General features: G+C 47.2%; 2 protein-coding genes and 1 long non-coding RNA gene across 3 annotated transcripts in view; 1 reads left to right on the top strand and 2 right to left on the bottom strand.

Moving 5' to 3' along the window:
* Window positions 1-15414, top strand: part of bs (serum response factor blistered) — a 29792-nt gene extending 14378 nt beyond the window's left edge. The window contains exons 3-7 of the mRNA XM_089557294.1: window positions 9527-9677; window positions 10045-10137; window positions 11182-11379; window positions 13506-13564; window positions 15029-15414. Of these exons, the coding sequence (XP_089413420.1) occupies window positions 9527-9677; window positions 10045-10137; window positions 11182-11379; window positions 13506-13564; window positions 15029-15082 (555 nt within the window). The 3' untranslated portion in view covers window positions 15083-15414. The remainder of the gene's footprint in view (window positions 1-9526; window positions 9678-10044; window positions 10138-11181; window positions 11380-13505; window positions 13565-15028) is intronic.
* Window positions 4530-6472, bottom strand: LOC149332386 (uncharacterized). Its single transcript, XR_016285169.1, has 2 exons — window positions 5258-6472; window positions 4530-4670 (listed from the first exon to the last, which is right to left on the bottom strand). It is a non-coding gene; the product is annotated as an uncharacterized LOC149332386 (long non-coding RNA).
* Window positions 15415-17145: 1731 nt separating the features above from the next.
* Window positions 17146-19146, bottom strand: LOC149332384 (peptidyl-prolyl cis-trans isomerase-like 4). The gene has a single exon (XM_089557293.1). The coding sequence runs from the start codon at window positions 18768-18770 to the stop codon at window positions 17274-17276; it is 1497 nt and encodes a 498-aa protein (XP_089413419.1). The 5' UTR covers window positions 18771-19146; the 3' UTR covers window positions 17146-17273.
* Between the last annotated feature and the right edge of the window lie 43 nt (window positions 19147-19189).

Raw genomic sequence — 19189 nt, 5'->3', positions numbered from 1 at the left:
AGGAGAATGTGTTCCATTTCACCTTTTGTACATAGGCTAAGCATTCGTTTATACTGGTGCAAGCACCGTTTGTATTAAGCTTAAATGCATTGTTGACTAATGGAACTGAGGGCTTTGCTAATCATATTGACATTATTTGGAACCAGCTTGAAGTTTTTATCTTAAATTCAGTTTAATGACACTTAGACAATGAAGCTACTTATCTATTCTCAGGCAGGCATTAGAAGGCATCAGACATCTTGCAGAAAATTTCAGATCTTGCATTTAGAAATAGTTCATTGCCATATTGACTTTCTCATTTTGCATTGCCCCATTCATCTGGGATATAGGGCATAGACCATCTCTTGCTTCAAACCAGTTTTTGTTATACATCAGAGGTGTGCCATGTTGAAGCTCGGGCTGAGCAGAAGTTATATCAGAAAATGCAGTGCTGCATGTAAACATGATGTAAATGTTTCTGCATATTTTGTGGAAGCTACTGTGAAGAGCTGTGCTGCACGTAGCCATGATGTAAATGTTTCTGCATACTCTGTGGAAGCTGATTTGAAGAGCTGTTGAAGGCCTTCCTCTAGCAGTGAACCGCGATCCTTTGTCCAGTGCCCTGCAGCAGAAGCTAATTGTCGCTGACGCTTCACAAATCCCCACACAACTCGAAGCTATTGCTCAATACTTGCTCTCGCGCCTGAGTATTTACATAGGCTTGGAACGGTCGCTAGGTGAGTGTGTCTGGTGGTTTCTGTGGGCAGATGACGGTCCCTGGCGAAGAGGTGTGCTGTCTGGCGCATCAATAGCGAGCGAGGGATCTTGGCGCCGACGCCAACTTTCCTTGACGCCAACAAACAGCGGTTCGCGCGCGCGCGACGTGGGTGGCGGCGTCAAGTGCCGTAAGGCAAGTCGCTGCGGAGGAGACACCGCGGAGAGCGCAGTTTACATAAACTGAGAGGGAAGGAAGGAAAAGAATTTTTCGTCGTATCAACACCCGACTCGTCATCATTCTCCCTGCAGTCGCCGTGTTCAAAACCTCTGTCCGCTAAAACCGTGCAGCCTGTACAAACTTCGCTACGCTACGGAAAGTAGTGCGGCACAGTGATACAGTATCGGACTTGGACGACTCTTAAATCGTCGTTTTTTCTTCTTGAATCTATTCTGCGCGCTTCATAAAGAGATATGATTTTACGTTGCGCAGTTTTCCTTTTTTTTTTTTTTACTGCCGTCTGTTTTCCGTCAGACGGCCAGACGCCATAGCGCGGATGAACACATTGCGCGTAGTGAGACGCCCGCTCTCCTGATTGGTTGGTTCTGAGCTTGAGTCAACTTGAGCCGCCACATGTGCTGCACGTTTTTCGAATGGAGACCGGCGAATGCGCAAGCCGCGGTCCGAAGCTGATGGTGCGACCGTTCCGTGTTCTGCTGCGCGCCCGTGGGGGCGCCAGTCCCAGGATAGTCTTCTTGCGCGCCGGGTCTGAACCGCGAGAGGCAGCAGCAGCAGGGTTTGGCTTCAAAAGGAGGCCGTTCTAAGTATGGGCTTCGCGGGGGGAACCAAACTTGGCGCTCTCCCCGTCCCGGATTTGGAAACTGCCCACAAATGCGCGCCAAAGCTATATACAGACCCGGCGCTGCCAACCCCCTTCTCTGGAGGAGGGAGGCCCACGTACGAGCGGCGCGCGAATATATACGCATGCAACGCATAGCTCTGCCGCTGGCTTTCTCTGCCTGCTGCGTAGTTTTTTGATACGGGCGCCCGCGAGCACGGGCCCCGGGTCGTCTGCTGCTGCTGCTGCGTCATCCTCACTGCCGCGAGACCCGGTTTCCATGGCTGCCGCAGCCTTTTCCGCTCTTTATGTTCGACCTGTTTTCCTGCTCACTATGTATTTCCATACAATGAGAAAAGTGAAACTGCTTTCGTTCGCCTGTTAGAGTACGACAAACGCCCCCCCCCCCCCCCCCCCCCCCCCGTCCATTTTTCCTAACTGTGCCATCGAGACAGCTATAGGTTATGTAAGCAAAAAGGAATATGCGTGCAGTGGATAGCAGACGAAAAGGGTGAGAAGACTGCACTGACACGCCGTGTTTTATTGCTTCTTCCCAAAGTTTCTGGATGCGGGCCTAAAGTTCACGTGCTCTGTCGTGACTTCAAATAGCGTCAGACAAGGCGAGTGGTTTTTGTAACCGTGTTTTCTCCCAGATTAAAAAAAAAAGTAGCAATCAAAAGTTGAAATACGGCAGCCGCAGGTTTTCACTGTGATCACAGGAGTCTCAAGACAGGAATGGATTTGAAGGCGAGATTTGTCTTACAGGGAACGGGTAATTTATGGCCGACTCCTGAAACACGCGGCCCCACTGCGCAGTGCATTTTTCGAAATTTATTCTGTTTTATTTTTTTTTTTTCAGTAGGAAACTTCGCACTCTGGAGGAAAGGGGACGTTGCGTGCACACCGTTACTTCCTCCTATGGAATTGAATGATAGAAAAATGCACAGCGCAGGAGATTGCTTTTGCATAAAGCGGTGATGTTGGAACATGAAAGGTTTGAAAGATACAGCACAATTGTAGCGCTCCTAGCTTTGATAAAACAGAGCCTCATATATTTCGGCAAAACCGTGGTTGGCCACAGAGACTGAACACGTACAAATGCTGAATTCAAATTTAGCACTTTTTCATACCCACCCAGTGACACGTGTATGGCATGCAGAAATGAAAACCGCTCATGCAGAGGCCTGCCGAAAGCTTCTGCGCGCAAATACCCTACTGAACACTGAAACCGTGAAACGCTCAAAACATCTAAACCGCTTTATCTCTCTAATAACACGGACAAAAATTTGCAGCGAGATAGAGTTTAACATATGCATATATTATATATGGCGCGTGTATGCGCTCGGCGCCATGTTGGAAGTGGATAATAGGCCTACGCTCGTCCTGTATTTCGTTTGGGGCTACGAAGGCTTGATGCAGGTGCGTTCGAAAGTGCTCAGAAAACAAATCTGTAGGGACCGAAGCGCTTAATAAATTTGTCACACGAATCATATGTATCGAAGTGGAGTTACCGGGAAAAGGAGCCATGACACAGACCTTCATGTTTGACTGTAGATTAGCGCTTACCTACTGTTCCTAGATATTTTGGGCTTATTATAAGGAGTGCAGTAACCCGTTAGGAAAAAAAATTTCTCATGCCGCCACTCCAAATCTCATCACGTATATGGTACGAATGCGGCGGCTTCTGTGAGGCGTATTCTTTATGCCAGATGCTTGGGATTAACATTTCGTTTACGGCGATCGATGTTGCACAACCGCCGGAAACCAGCTGCTGAAGGAGAGGCGTTGAACGCTCTGTGGGCACGGCTTGGGTGCCTGCATTGTCGCATTCAAAAGGCATTGTATGCGCGCGCTCTCTGCATACCAGCTGCGAGAGTCGTTTGACGCCTTATGTCTACGTCATTGGACACCGGCACATTGTTCCGTCGTTGTTGAGCTCCATGTTGTAAACGCGCTCGGCGAAATGTATAAGTACGCAGACGTAATGAAAACCGAACGCAGCAACCTTGCTTGAACTTAGGACATGTTACACTTGATGTCCATATGCAAATATCGTCTGCGTAGGCGGGTATCGAAACAGTGTTCGGTAGCCGTTTATAGACCTTATGCAAAATTGCTGCCATCTATCGGAGAAAAGAAGAACCAGTGGAAATCGGCCATGTTGGAGGATGACTGAAGCTCGTTTCGCCTCTGCTCTCTGGATTTATACGCGCCCGGCGATAGCTTCCTTACGGCTGTGCTGGCTCGGAAGTCTTATTTCCTTTCACTTGAGCCTGTAAACATGACTGAATGGTCAGTCGACCTGTCTCTGCTGCCCAAGTTTCCAAGTGACTTCGCAAACACTTATTACGCGCCCAAAACACTTTTCGAACGTTTTTCACGGAGTCCTACGTCAGTCTGCCGACGCCGAAGACCAACAAATGTACAAGACAATTACAGTTTTCGTTTACGGCTAAAAATGTGCGCATTTCGGTCTAGTTTGAGTCAGTTTTTATTTGGTTCGATACTTTTTGCGAATGGGCGTGCCGCTTGAATTGCTGTTGTTGTGGTAGCGTTTTCTGTGCGGTGCGTCGGCGCCGAAAGCAAACGATAGCGAACCTCACGCTCATGTTGGTAGTGTCGAAAAAAGTGGCCTCTCAACATGCAACGCCCTTCATTTTACTTGAAAACTTCATGCAGCGTTGGTTTGTTTGCCCTAGCGCTTAAAGTTGCTTCGTGCGGCGAGCGGCCAGTTCGTACCACCCAAGCAACCACAGATATCCATCGGCCGGCCGTTGGCCGTCCGTTTCGGATGTTCCGGACGGCCGGCGGACGTCCGCGAACAGCCGGTGGACGTCCGTCGGCCGTCCTGTAGGCGTCCAAAGGGACATGTTTGTCTGGCCAACGGACATCGATTTCGGACGTCCGTTCCCGGATTTTTCTCGGATGTTTGCATATATGGCACATGCATACTTTCATCGTGTCCGCGGAGCAATAAAATGAAAACGCAACTGAAAGTACAGCGAGAATATTTTATTGTGATTGTACATCAGCACAGGCCTGAGTTACTGTGAAGTGTGTAACTCCTCAATAAGACGTAAAACTTCGAGCGCACATCCATCTTCCTACTTCCATGATGAAGCGGAAGCGAACAGCTTTCTGCAAAAAATGAAAAGAAAAAGGTTAGGAATCAAGCCCACGCCAAATCTCAGTAGACCATGATAAATTCAAAAATTCTTGGCAACTTTGTTATTGGTATTCACGTTAATAAAGCCCAAAATAACACAGAGGTGAGAGACGCACCGACATAGTCATCATCCTTGACACCAGAAGGTATTCTATGCTTGAAAGGGGCCAAGAGCTAGGAAATTGAGCATTTTTCATGATGGCACGCGCCCTACAACCCACCTGTTACATGCAGTCTCTAATTTCAGAGAAGTTCTGCCCTCCTTTCCCTAGACTCAAGCAATAACCAGTGTCAGGACTGCTAACAAAAAGATTATGCCTGTGCCAAATTGCAAGAGAACATGATAACTTCAAGAATGTTCGGCAACTTCGTCAATGCTATTCAAGTTAATGAAGACCACAACGGCACAAAGAGGCAAGAGACGTAGCACAAGTCTCAACCCATCTGTAGCCCACACCACAGTATAGCCATAACATAACTCCAACTCTCCCGCGAGAGAATGTTACAGATCTTGCTCCATTGTCATAAAAGTAATTCCCAAGCAGTGTACTGCACTTACCTCCGTAGGCCATGCCGTAGGCAATCACACTAGGCCTTCTTTCATCCAAAGTCGGTGTAGTACGATATTCCAGCGTTCCAGGATGGCTTCAGGCACTTGCCGCATCCTTCGAATTGTTCAAGTTACACACCACTTTCGTCCGCAGACTAAAAAAAGCCACACATTCTAGTAACAGAGCTCAAAAGGGGCACCACGCTATAGTGAACTAGAATAGTACACTGTAACCACGCTACGCACCAAACTAGCAACGCCGCCATTATGCCGCTGCACTCTGTGGCTGGTGGATTGGATTGGGCTCGGATGTTTGCATATATGGCACATGCATACTTTCATCGTGTCCGCGGAGCAATAAAATGAAAACGCAACTGAAAGTACAGCGAGAATATTTTATTGTGATTGTACATCAGCACAGGCCTGAGTTACTGTGAAGTGTGTAACTCCTCAATAAGACGTAAAACTTCGAGCGCACATCCATCTTCCTACTTCCATGATGAAGCGGAAGCGAACAGCTTTCTGCAAAAAATGAAAAATGACTACAAGCTGCATTTAGGATGATGATGATAGCGGAGTTCGGCGGGAGTTTTGAATATACAAGTGGTTTCAATCGCGATTTACAACGGCGGACACGATGTCGCTACTGATTTTTAGATGTTTTCTAGATGTAAATTAGTAATTGATTTACTGTAATTTTGTGTAGCACTCGCTCCTACCCTTAAATAAATTTAGTTCAGCAGTGGCCCTTGCACTGCAAGTATATGACTAGGGAATTGCGCGAATTTACAAAAGTCCTCAAGTCAAACCCTGTAGCTCATGGAAATAATTTCTCCAAAGCAAATATGCAGATATTAACGCAATTTCTCGCACACTAGCCAATAAAACTGACAAAATTTCCTTCGCGAATAAAATTTTCTAGGTTAAAAAAGCGAACTCTACAGTATACATACTCGAACGGCGCGACTTTTCTGTGTGAAAAATTAGAAAAAAATTCTATACTCATATCCGGAGAATATACTCCACCGTACATCCCTCGGACGTACACCTTGTCTCTAATGCGGATATACAAAAGCGGATAGTGTCTGTACGTCCGGCGGATGTATGAATACGGATATCCGAAATCGGATTGTGTTCGTATGTCCGATGGACGTCCGATCTCGGCAAAGGACGTTCGGATCTAGCTCGTACGTCCGACGGATATCTGTGGTTGCTTGGGCAGTGGTGAGCAGCCTAGCGAAGAGCCTCGGAGTGGTGTGCTGCATGATAAATGAAGTGAATCCTTGCTAGTGCTTCCGTCAAAACAAATATTCGCGCTAAAACTAACGCATGTAATCGCTGCGGCGGATAACGCTAGGAGCGACGGGTCACACAAAGCGCGACCCGTACCACTGAACAGCTGATCACGATTACTCTCTTGCGAGGCCGATAATCGCAGCACTTCATGGAAAATCGCAGGAGAAAAAACAGCTTTTGTGTGATACTTTCTTCGTGCCTACAATTTCTTATTTCATTAGCTGCATGGAGATAACGAAATGCGTTGTGCAATGCCTCGACATGTAGCGACGGTTCTGCAACATTTTTGCTGCGGATGTCGGGGATATATCGCTGTCCAAGAATAGAAATGCGCTCAAATCAAGCGCTTTTTTTTCCTTGGTCGTCTTTGTGACCCGTACAGCAAAACACTGAACAGTATGTGGGCATATTGAGGACGGTGAAACGCGAGCGCGCGCGACGAGCGTGTACCGGTGTGTGCCGTGAATGCGGCGGCTATCCTCCAACATGGCGGATCGCGCGCGGCGACCGCTAGATGGCAGTGCATTTCGCATAAGGTCTATAGTCACTTTAATTAATCTTCGCGGAAAAGCATTATTTTATTTATTGGTCATAAACATGCAGTTTGCCAATTTACTTGTTTGTGAAAGCAGATCGAATTAAGCTAGATCATGTGCACCCTAAATAAAGAATAAACCGCAAATGCGAAAATTGCAGTTGCTAAGGGTCTCTGGGGAACGGGAATGTGGAATCTGCAAGTGTAGTTCCGGCACATCCGAAAGACGGCACATTCGGCAAAAATCGCTTCATGTGAAACGTAGCTTAATGTCCGGTACTGCCTGCGAGATCTGCGCAATACTTTGCATCGAGCCTAGCACCATTTAGCTCTATCTGGACTTTCGGTGGACTATTACTGTATAGTGGCATTGCTATAAGCCACATAACGCCAGCTGTATCGAGGCGTCCTAGTGCCGCAGGAGCACTCTAATGACGTGTTTGGCCCACTTTGATTGATGAAGATTTTATTATCAGCAATTAAAGCGCTTCCCCTTCGTATTGGCGCGGCCAAGACCAGAGGAAATAAAGATAGAATTAAAAAAAAACGGGCCACATACGCAGAACGCGCCCACGTGGTTTGCGTTTATCCGCGGGGCATAAGCGACCTGGAGGGTGCTGGAGCCCCAGTTTTTCTAAAAACAGCGTTTAGAGCTTCCCCGGACCCTTCGTCGCACGCGCAGAAGGAAAAAAAGGTGAATAGAAAAACGCTCCTCTGGCAGGCGGAAGACTGCGACTCAGCTGGCGTTTTTGTTGATTTTACACCCATAGCGGCGTAGTCTTTGACGAAGAAGGAACTGTAACCGTGCCGCGTGCTAACTGTTCCATTTTTTCAGCGCTTTTTCAATCTAATAGTTCTTTCTCTTCTTTCACGCCACCTTTCTCCCTTCCCTCTTGGCGCAGTTGAGGTGTCCACCAAGAATTGAGACATGCGCACTTACTGGGTCATTTCCTTTTCTCGAAACCACAAAACAATGATAAAATAATTTATTTAGCATTCATTGCGGCTGGCTCAGGCATGCATGGGTAGCAAAAAGGCAGCACTGTCCATACCACGAAGACGTGTTGACGATGACCTGGGGCCGACGATGTACAGAAGGATGAAATATGGAAAGATGAGGGAAAGGGAGATTAAAGATTACGATAGCCATTGCGCAATCTTCACGATAACAAGGACATCGGAGGCTTGAAATTTTGCATAAAAGTTTTTGCGTCTCTTTCCGCAATAGTTCATTCTGCTTGCGGTGCCACGTGGGCGCCCACCAGCGGCTTCACAATGGCCAATGTAAAAACCACTACGCATGCGCAGACGACTCAAGTGCGCGCGTGCTTAGTAGGGCAAATTGACATCAGGGATGGCCCATGGGTTCATGTATGTGACTGTAGCGAGTACAACGTGCAATAATTTATTGCAGCCCTTCGCGTCGGGGCGGCCGCGAGGCACGTTTGACCTTGAAGGGCGGCGCGAGGCGCGGCGCACTATAATATAATATACAGCTGTAGCCGCGCCGCTACCGAGTGGAGGCGCTGCCCTCGCCAGCTGCGGAGTGTGGAGAGGAGGCTGGAGAACGGGGGGGGGGGGGGGGGGTATAAAATGCGTTCGCTACGTCGGTTAGAGAGGCTACGTCGGCTTGACCAAGCCAGGAAACGACAACGGGCTTCGGAGACAGATGAAGAACGCGAACAGCGCCTTGCTAAGCGGCGCGCTCAAGACGCTGCTACACGGGCGCACCGCGCCTCTATCGAAACCGAATCGTCTACAACCGGTGATGATCCCGAATGGAACGCTATGGATGCTTACGCAACCTACCAGGTTTAACCAAAGCTAAACCCCAGCAAATTTTTTTTCCTGTGACACAAGAACTCATCTGTGGGTGTATAAAGGAAGTACAGCGCGGCATTGTAAAAGGTTTGCACCATGAAAGGTTTATTTTTGTAGCCAGCAGTTGTCCTACGCCGTTTACTTCCACTTATGCCCTTTTATGCCCCCCCCCTCCCCATTTTTTTCGTGAAATTAATAAAAATTTAAATCTCCTATCCCTGAAGAGTGCGAAAGGCAAAGTAAACTACACAGTCGAAGGGAGGCATCTTCTGTGGCTATGACTATTACTGCAAGAGAAAAATGCTTCTGATTTTATAAAAATTATATATAAACACAAAAGAGCCACTGTTTCACTATAGCTGCACAGCCCTGGCTGTATCTACTAATGGGCTGATCTATTATTCTCGTTATGTCCCATTTTCTTATTACAGTGTTTGATGCAATGATGTAAGTGCTGTTCAAGTTTTGACTGATCAAAGCTTTATATTGTACATCATGCTGATAAGCAGATTTTATCTTGTCTTTACTCTAGTCAAGCATCTGGGGCTTGAAGCCTTGATCATTTTCATGTTAAGTGGTTGTGTGCATTTCTTGAAAAAAATTTGTTTTATCTACATCGTTCGCAGGAATCAAAGGCCTTGTTTAACAGCCTCCTTGGCGGTTGTCAAGATGACAGTGACAGTGATGGTTCCAGTCCGGACTCGCCACCGTCTCCTAACAAGGCAGCGAGTACTAACGGGTCACCATCACCGGCACTCAACTCTGTGCTTAATTCAGGTGAGCAAAGACGCAAGACAAGGCTGCACAGTCAGCAAAGCTTGTAACATGTGGACAGCCTGGCATTGCTCTTTAAATATGCTCCTCCCAAAAATGAAAGTGTACAGATGTAGGTAGCCTGGTTATTTAGTGTATTGGGCAGCATGCCAATACCATATGAAATTCTGGGAATCAGCACTCTATGATTTTTCTGTGTCTAGCTCATTATCTATATATGTTTAAAAACCTTAGAAAAGTCTCACTCTCAAGAAGACTTGTGAAGTTCGTGAAATTAATGCATGCTCCCAAGAAGAGGACTCTTAAACCATATTTTGTGTGCCTGGAATGTGCGGATACTCATGTAAACTCACTCTGCTCTCAACTGCAGGTTGTGCAGTGTCTTCAGCAAGCACAATTACCAACCCCACCGACCTTGCTCCCATCTATCGCATTGGTGGTCAGCCTGTCGTCTCACTAACAGGTGAGGTGGCCGGGCAGATACTATCCATCTACTCTAAATCAAGCTAAAAAATTGCTCTTTAAAATAAAATAAAAGAAAAACAGTAGTGGCAATGAAAATTTTGCATTACAGAAAAGAAAATTAGAAAGAAAAACGCTCTAGTGTTGTCGGAGCCGCAACCATTAGAAGAACTGTTAACAAGGGTGGTTATTGTAAGAAAAGGGTAAATAATGATTATATGTTTTCTTGCTGGTCTGGCTTAGCTGTTTTTTTTTGTTTTGTTTTCACTATTGCTCATTGGCTGAAATAGTCACAGTTTGAGTTTTTCATTTCAGTGCCCAGCCGCCGTGGTGGCTCTGTGATTATGACGCTTGGCTGCTCACCCGAAAGACGCGGGTTTGATACCGGCTGTGGTGGTCGAATTTCGATGGAGGCTAAATTCTAGAGGCCCGTGCACTGTGCGATGTCAGTGCATGTTAACCAACCCCAGGTGGTCGAAATTTCTCAAGACCCTTACTATGACGTCCTTCACTGCCCGAGTCAGTTCGGGACATTAACCCCCCCCCCCCCCCCCCCCCCCCCCCCCATAAAATAAAATCAAATCATATTCTGTTGCCGACATCACTGATTTCATGAAAACAGCTCTCAAAGGTGCGAAATAAAATTTTGAAAACAAAAGGTTATAAAAGCGCCACTTTCAGTGAAAGTAACATCTTTGTAGTTTGAACATGGTAATTAATCTATCAATACAGGCCAACTTCAGTTTTTCCTCACTGTTCCTTTAAACTCAATCGTTTTGTCGTCCATAGCTCGGTTGCTGACACGAAACCACCGCTGCTGCAAAGAGAAGCTGCACATCTCTCGTTGTGAACTGACATTTGTCAGATAACAAGCCAAGGCCTTTCTGAAGCACAAATAGATTATGATAAGTTCAACAGTAATGGTGTTTAACAACCTCTGAGATTTCCCACATTACATCGGTATTGTTTAGCAAAACTTGAAATTCAGACTCTGGAGTGCTTACTCTACTGCTTTCTTTTTTTTTCTTGATTCATGCTCTGCCAGGTCCCGTGGCTGGAGGTGCGTCAGGCAGTGGCTGCAGCCCAGCCGCAGTTGCAGTGTTGCCTGGTTCCCAGTCACCCCTGGGGACGCTCATGTACCAGACCCCACAGGGGCTGCTTTACGCTGCCCCGCCCGGCGGCTCCCTGCCCGAAGCTCTGCTGCTGAACCTCAGCCAACCTGTCTCACTCAAGGCAGAAGGAGGCATGTCTTTGCGATCCTACATTCGCTGCTCTCGATTTCTCAACTGGGACTGTACCGCTTTAGTCATGCACGGGCCACTCAGCCACCAGATGTCGAATGTCAGGGCAGTCAGAGAAATCAAAATATCGTAGACCATAGAAAATAGATTAGAATGTAGAAGAACCACAACAGGATTAAAAATTAAACAAAAGACCATTTTAATTTACTAGGCAAGGTGGTGCTCACAATCGCCCCAATTCAAAGGTTTTGGTTTGATTTATGGTGGTTTCACGTCCCAAAGCAACTCAGGCTATGAGGGACGCCGTAGTAAAGGGCTCCGGAAATTTCGACCACCTGGGATTGTTTAACATGCTCTGACATCGCGCAGTACACAGGCCTCCAGGATTTCGCCTACATCAAAATTCTGCTGCCATGGCCGTGATCGAACCCGCGTCTTTTGGGTTAGCAGCCGAGCGCCATAACCACTGAGCCACCGCGGCAAAGGGGATGCCAGGGGATGCCCTCTTTACACCCCCTTTAACCCTTTCCCTCCTCGCTGAAGCTATCAAGCCAGGGCAAACGGGAAGACGAGAGGCAGACGATGCAGACACTAGCCACTAGTCAGCTACACTAATTTCACACTCTGTTGAAGGACCTGCTAATTTCAGTAATAAAGACATTTCACTATCTCGTGGTTAAGCAAGCAGGAATTATTTGAGGCACCATATTCATCAGTGGTGGCAAACTAATTACAGAGTTGACCGGAAGGCAGCAACAAAAACTGGATGTTGGAGGAAGAACATATTGAATGCGCACTTCCAACATCCAGTTATTGTTGCACCCTTCCTGTGAAAACTGTATGCCAACCAACCCAAGTAGCCACTCCACTGATGACGAAACAATTTACACAGGCGCTAATCAGCTGTTCCTTTTGTATATTTAAGGATAGCTCACCCATTTTCGGTACTATGCAGGTAGATTGTGTCGCTCCCTCCAGGAACTAACTATACCTTGACATCATTAAAGCGACCTACCATAACAGGCTTCTTCAGCCAGCAGGGATGTAGAAAACGTTTCTGTCAGCTAGCAAATCACTTTTAAACACCAAAAGAAGTGTGGTATTGGAAGCTGCAGGTCTTTAGGCCACTTTTGGTTCTGGCTTAATGTTTGATCTTGAAATGCGATGGAATTTGAAGTTTTTGCAGCTACTGCTACGAACTTTCATAGCAATCATCTCTGTTCTTTCATGAGCAAGTTGTACTATCTGGGACTAAAGTCTCTAGGATGCGAGAGTGGCAAACAAAGCTGATAGCTCTGCCAGAAGCCGGAAGCTCGAGACAACACTTGCGGAGACGAAAGTTGAAGTCGCTGCAATGTCCGCTAGTGAAATCATTGATAAACCTGGTTTTATTCAAATCACCTTTCATGCATTCTGGAGGCTTTTGTCCCGGATAACACATATCTCACAGTGTGCGTCAGTACTTGTAGCTTGACTACGACAGCATGTTTTTTGCGTGTGCTTTTCGCTTGCTTAGCTTTTCCACATGGCCCATGCAGTGTAGTGACAAGGTATTTTGGCCCTAGACTGCAAGTCAAGTGTCTAGATTTTGAATATAGCAGCAAGCATCTAAACCGTGAATGACCTTTTCTTTAGCCATAAGCAAAGGCACTGTTTTGAAGGACTGATGGCTGCTGCACATCCCTTCTCAGTGCTTATATTCATAGTCAAATTTCGGTTTTAGTGTGTTTTGCTTCTGTATCTTTTTGAACTTCTGTATCCTCCTGTGTAATTTTTAAATATCTGTACGGCTAGTTTTGTTTGCCTTTTCCCAATGCCTAAGTTGTGAGCACTCTAGGTATTGTATTAATAAATAAATAAACAGTGCACACTACCAAGAAAACGATAGATAAGAGGTGCAGTATCATCATGCCTTTCCGTGCAGTGTTTTTCAGACAGCTAATTATACAGCAACAAGCTCAACAGGAGGTGCTAATCTGTTTTGTTGTTTGACTGCACACTGCCGTATTTGATGGCATTTGGGCCCCTAGGGTTGAAATAAAGAAATCAAACAGGCAATCTTTATATCGGCCATAGCTGGAACAGCCAAAACACATGTGCTAACAATTGTCCACCTCATACTTTGCAGAATGCCCCACACAGCAGTACATCACCATCCCAGTTCCTGTGTCAGTGGCACAGCAACAGGCAAGTCCTAAATGCTGTATTAGAAGGGCTTAGTAATACAGTCAAGTCCACTTACAACAATACCGGTTATAACAATATATCGGATATAACAATGGTCGGTCATGGCACCATCAGCTTTGCCATGTGTTCTATGGTAAAATAAACTGCTTATAGCAATGCTGTCAAGGCACATTATTGGTTATAACAATTAAATCTGGTAATTGAGTGTCAACCATTACAGAAAAAGAAAAGAAATGCTACAACCACACCAGCAAAACCATGCTTACAACACAAAAGCGTGCATGTGTGGGGCCGACCAATGGACTAAGCTGGCGCAGCAACGCCACGAAAGCAAAAGAGGCAGGCGTCATCGCGTCAGGAGAGCTGCTGCATTGCTGCATTGGCTACGCACGCCATGCGTACCCGTAATCAGTCAGTGCAGCGTGTGTGCATGCAGCCAGCGCGGTTTTTCTCTTGTCAGCTGTCACCGCACCCTTGGTTCTGCATGCTTCTTCAATTTCCCATAAGAATAGCTTCCAAAAAGCCGGCTTGATTCCTGTGACGTGGAGGTGCGCAAAGTTCCCGGTGGCGCAGTGATGGCGGTGCTTTGGTCATCGGTGAACGGTGAACATTGTTCCGGTTCCCTGAAGTTCGATTTAATGAGCTTTTACAGGCATTAGAACAATCAAACTGCTCTGGGTATTTACTGTCAATAAATGCTATGAAGTTTGTCATCCTTTCTTTTTTTTGGCACAACCCTGTTATAACAATTATTGGTTATAACAATGGTATTTCCATGGCACTTGAATATTGTTATAAGTGGGCTTGACTGTACCTCTTTTGAGAGAAAACACATAATCACTGAAGCTTCACGCATATCCAGCTCTATGCCTATTCCATAGTACCTACATCTTTGTGTGAAGATATTATAATGTAGATATTATGTGCAAGTGGTACAGAGATTGTCACCTCGCACCTCCACCAAAAATATTAGTGAAGTTGACTACAGTGGAGGTTTGAGAGCCCGTTGGTGGCACGAAAAACAACTCAAACTTGCTGCAATGTTTTTGTCTCCAGCACAGAGTCAGAACAGCGTCTATGTCATCTATCAACTATGGACCATAACAACATAAAAAACTGGGTTAGTTTTGCGGGTGTACAAAACTGACCAGTTTCAGTGCACAGAAAGGCTTAACTGCAGCTTATGCCTGTAAATTCTGTTACCATGGTGTTTAAAAATGATTCCCACGGAAAGAAAAAAAACGGTATCATCGTGAATAATGCCAAGGTCAGGTATTACAACACAGTGTATTCCACTGTCCTTGCATGCAGATTGTATGCTATGTGTAGTGGTCTGCTCTGCTAGTGACTTTTGCATAAGCTTTTAAAAACATTGTTGAGGATATTTACAAGAACTGCAAGGAAATGTTTTAAACATTGCTCCAAAACTAAAAATGGCCACCAATGACCTCTCCTTTTTTTCAGGCTAATGCAGCATCATCAAGCTCATCATCCAAGAGAGAACGAGCAGGCAAATAGGCCAGAAAACTTGAAGCGGAAACCGACATCATGAAGCAAGTGTGCCGTCGTGATTACGGCAATGGCTTCGCCTTTGTTAAGCACATGACCAGAGGGCCAGCCTTGCACTATAAGTGCCATCATGACAGTACCTGACAAAAGGAAAGCCAGAACAGCAGGCCAAGCATTTTGCATTCGGTCAGAGTATCACAACTGAGAAGCCTATTTTGAATGCCCAGTCTGGTCTTTGGACAGCAGTGGCAATAAAGCTTTTATGGCATGCCTTTCTACAGTGCGTGTTCAATATATAAATGTGTATGTTGCCTGTATGTTCAATAAACAGTTAACCTCCTCTTACAGGTCATGAAATAGGATAAATAAGCAGTGCAAACAAAAAGACTTGAGAGATCAGTTAAGCTCCACCTTAAGAGTATGACGCAGTAGTGCTAATTGGTCCCTCCAGCGGCCTAGTTTACAAGCTGCTCTTCGCCGTGGAACCCATGAACAACTGGTCGCGGAAATTCGACAACTACATCAATCTGCCATCAATACAGGACATGACATTATCTATCAATGGCTACCGGGGCACAGCGGCATAGCAGGCAATCATCGCGCGGATGAGGTCGCGCGAACTGCTGACCAGGATGGCAATTTTGTGTCGATCCCCCTTTCGAGATCAGACGCAGCGGACAGGCTTCGCGCACTTCACGATTGCCGCGTGAAATTCCGGCCAATTTGCCAGTTCACGTTTAAAATCCTTGGATCCAGATCTGAAGCTCCGGCTTCCATCCGGCCTACCACGACGTGAAGAAACTTTACTGTGTCACCTGTGGCTTGGTGTAGCTTTCACCAACCCTCCACTACGGCGTCTCTCATAGCCTTAGTCGCTTTGGGACGTTAAACCCCATAAACCAAACCAAACCAAACCATTACTCTTTCTTAATCGGAACGGCTGATAGCCCTGTATGTGCCATCTGCGGGTATGACGAGACTATATCCCACATTCTTTGTGACTGCCCTGCCTACAGCGCCGAAAGGCAGTCTCTCAGCCGTGCGCTGGAGCGTCTAGATCCACGCCCACTGATGGAAATGAAGATTCTCGGCCACTGGCCGCGGTGATCGTCGGCGTTGAAGGCCTCCAAGGCATTGCTCCGCTCATTGCGAACTTCTGGCCTGCAGATAGGCTGTGACTTAACAAACATTGACTTTCCACGTGACTTCAATTTTCTATTGCTTTCCTTTTTCTCTTTAATTTTTTTTTATCCCCTCACCACCCCATGTAGGGTAGCAAACCGATTATTCTTCCGGTTAACCTCCCTATTTTTCCTCTTATTCCTCCTCCTCCTCCCCCAGGCTTGCAGACACGGATACTGTTCTTTCTTTCACCCTCACATAACATTTAACCTACCGTTACAGCCTGTTTCACATGCAAGCCAACACGTTAGCAATTTCTGCCACCGCGGAGCAAAACTCTTTCGAGCGATCTCAGCGGCTCAAGCCTTATGCGTCACTAAACCCAACAGCCAACGCAACAAAAACATCAAGAGGCCAGTGCGACAAGGTTCCGACAAGTCGAGGAAATTTTTCGCTGCACACATCGCTGAATCACTCAGTTCACTCAATCGCTTCCATTTGAAACAGCCTTACCCTTAAAAGTACAATGCAGTAGCATTAAAGATCCCTCCAGCACAAGTAGCCCTTTTCTGTTGCGTAAGGTGGCTGTTTTCGAAGGGGCTTGTGATACCCAGGTTGCTCTTCCCAAGCAACCTCTCGCAGCCAATCATTAACTGCCACCTGCACGGAGGGCAGTTTGCTCACAATCCGGTGGACACCCTTGATGGCAGGCTGATGGTATCCCAAGGTCGTGTGGACCTGGGTAGCAGGTGAGCCACTCGCTTTTCTGCTCACAACACCACCGCCCTTGCCTGATTTTCTGTAGAACGGGAGACTTAATGCTGTCGCATTAATATTCAGGATCTAAGAAGAAAGCATCGAAAGCCCCAAGATTAATTCTTAGATTCAAAATTAAGATGTTAAACAAAAGTGTTCACCACTGAAAGACATGCTAAAGAATACAATTCTCAAGAGAATTGTGTGGAATTTTAATGAAGTAGTGTTTTCACGTTAACACATATTCACAGGATGAGAAATGAAACATCTGCCCACAGTGAGTATTTCACATAGGCAAAATGATGAAAATCTGCGAATCTGCTCAGCGATCGTGGTGCATTCGTTTGCTTCGGCTCCTGCTACCTGATCTGCGCCGAGACGACCGATCATCGTGTGAACGTTTGTGGTCCCTGTTCTTCTCTCTTTCCCTACGTTCATCTCTGTGGTCCCTTTCGCGTTCCCTCTCCCTGAGTTCATCTCGGCGGCTTTTCCTGTCGTGGTCTCTGTGACTGCTGCGATGACTGTCTCCATGTCTATCCCGGTGGCTGTCACTGTGTCTATCCTTGTGGCCATCATCCCGGGCATCCCTGTGGCCATCACCCTGGGCATCCCTGTGGCCTTCCCTTTTTCTCTCCTTGTGGCTACGTTCAACACGTTCCCTATGCTTGCTGTCCCTTCCTCCTCCCTCCTCATCACTCCATACAAGGTCGTACTGATCCCCAGCACCGCGGCGTACCGTCTCTTTCAGCTCGTAGCGCGCGCCCCTTCTGGACTTCTTCGGCTCCTCGTCGACGTGCTCCACACCGCGGCCCTTCCCTTTCCAGCGCAGCTTCGCCACCGACTGGCTAAAGTCCACGTGGATGCGCCGGTCGTCGATGAGAACGTTGTCCATTTTGAAGTATGCGTTCTCGCAGTGTTCGCGCTGCTCGAATTCGACGAAGGCGTACTGCAGCGAGTCGCCCGTCTTCTTGTCGCGGATCACCTCACAGCTCTTGACGGGGCCGAAGCGACTGAAGATGATCTCCAGGTCTTCGTCCGTCGTCACCGGGTTCAGCTTGCAGATGAAGAGCACGTTCTCCGGAGGGGCCACTTCGGCGTCAGGTAGGTCGCCGATCATCTCGAGCACCGTGGCCCGCGCCTTGGCCTCCTTGCTCTGGATTTCTTCCTCGATCTCCTCCATGGATCGGCCCTGCGCATCGTCGACGACCTCGTGGGCGCCAATGCGGTCACTTCGAAGCATTTCCAGAGTCGGCTCGGGCGATGCGTCCGGAAACGCGAGACCCGGTGGGTCGTCGAACGGGTCGTGGAGCACCACGGTGTGGCTGATGCGTATGTCCTGGTAAGGCCGGCCTTCCCCATCGCACACGGCCGCGTTGATGCGCTCGAGGGTCTCGAAGCCCTCGGCGACGCAGCCAAACACGCTGTGCTTGCCGTCCAGGGAGTCCAGGTTTTCTCCCAATGTTATTACGAACTGCGATCCGTGAAGGCCATCGTCGCTGCCAATCATGGTCAGCGTCCCTAGCTTTAAGTGTTTCAAGCGGGGTTTTTTCTCCATCTCGAAGTAGCGGGCCTGGTCGCCGTACAACTTTGCGAAAACAGACTCACCACCGCGACCCGTGCCGCTGGGGTCTCCAGTCTGCGCCACGAAGTTCTGCTCCACTTTGTTGAAGAGACACAGATTGTAGTACTTCAGCTTGCACAGTTTCAAGAAGTTGAGGCACGTTCGCGGTCGCTCCACTGTGTAGAGATCCACTGTCAGATCGCCCAACGTCGTCTCAATCACAACAGCCATCGTCGACACCGAAAAGCGCGCACACATACACACGCGCGCGTCCACGAGTATTTCACTCAATTTTTTTTTTTTTTTGTAACAGCCAACCTTCGTCACATTACGGACATCCTGATGCGAAAATACAGACCGGCGGACGTGTTTTCCACGTTTTCGTAGGGAAACAAACAAAAAAAAAAAGGATGGTTTGCAGCATGGTTTGCAGCATGCTCTTTTGGATTTGGATATGTGGCTTCTTTTGTATCGGGCGTTTTTACCGTATTGTCCTTACAAAAAAAAAAAAAACCCTCCGTAGTGTCCTAGATTATTTTGTAGGAGGTCCTACAGTATTCTTAGTCTTCATTGAGATTTCTCTCTACCACGGTATACGACGATTCCACCTTTCCACCGCATCAACCATGGCATCTCTCAACCAGCGAACATGGGAGCTACTAGGCAGAGCAACGGGT

The sequence above is a fragment of the Amblyomma mixtum genome, chromosome 8, assembly GCF_055824585.1.
Source record: "Amblyomma mixtum isolate Tamu chromosome 8, ASM5582458v1, whole genome shotgun sequence".
Classification (NCBI taxonomy): Eukaryota; Metazoa; Arthropoda; class Arachnida; order Ixodida; family Ixodidae; genus Amblyomma; species Amblyomma mixtum.
Note: the sequence above shows the minus strand (reverse complement) of the source record. Positions and strands in the feature narration are given on the sequence as shown.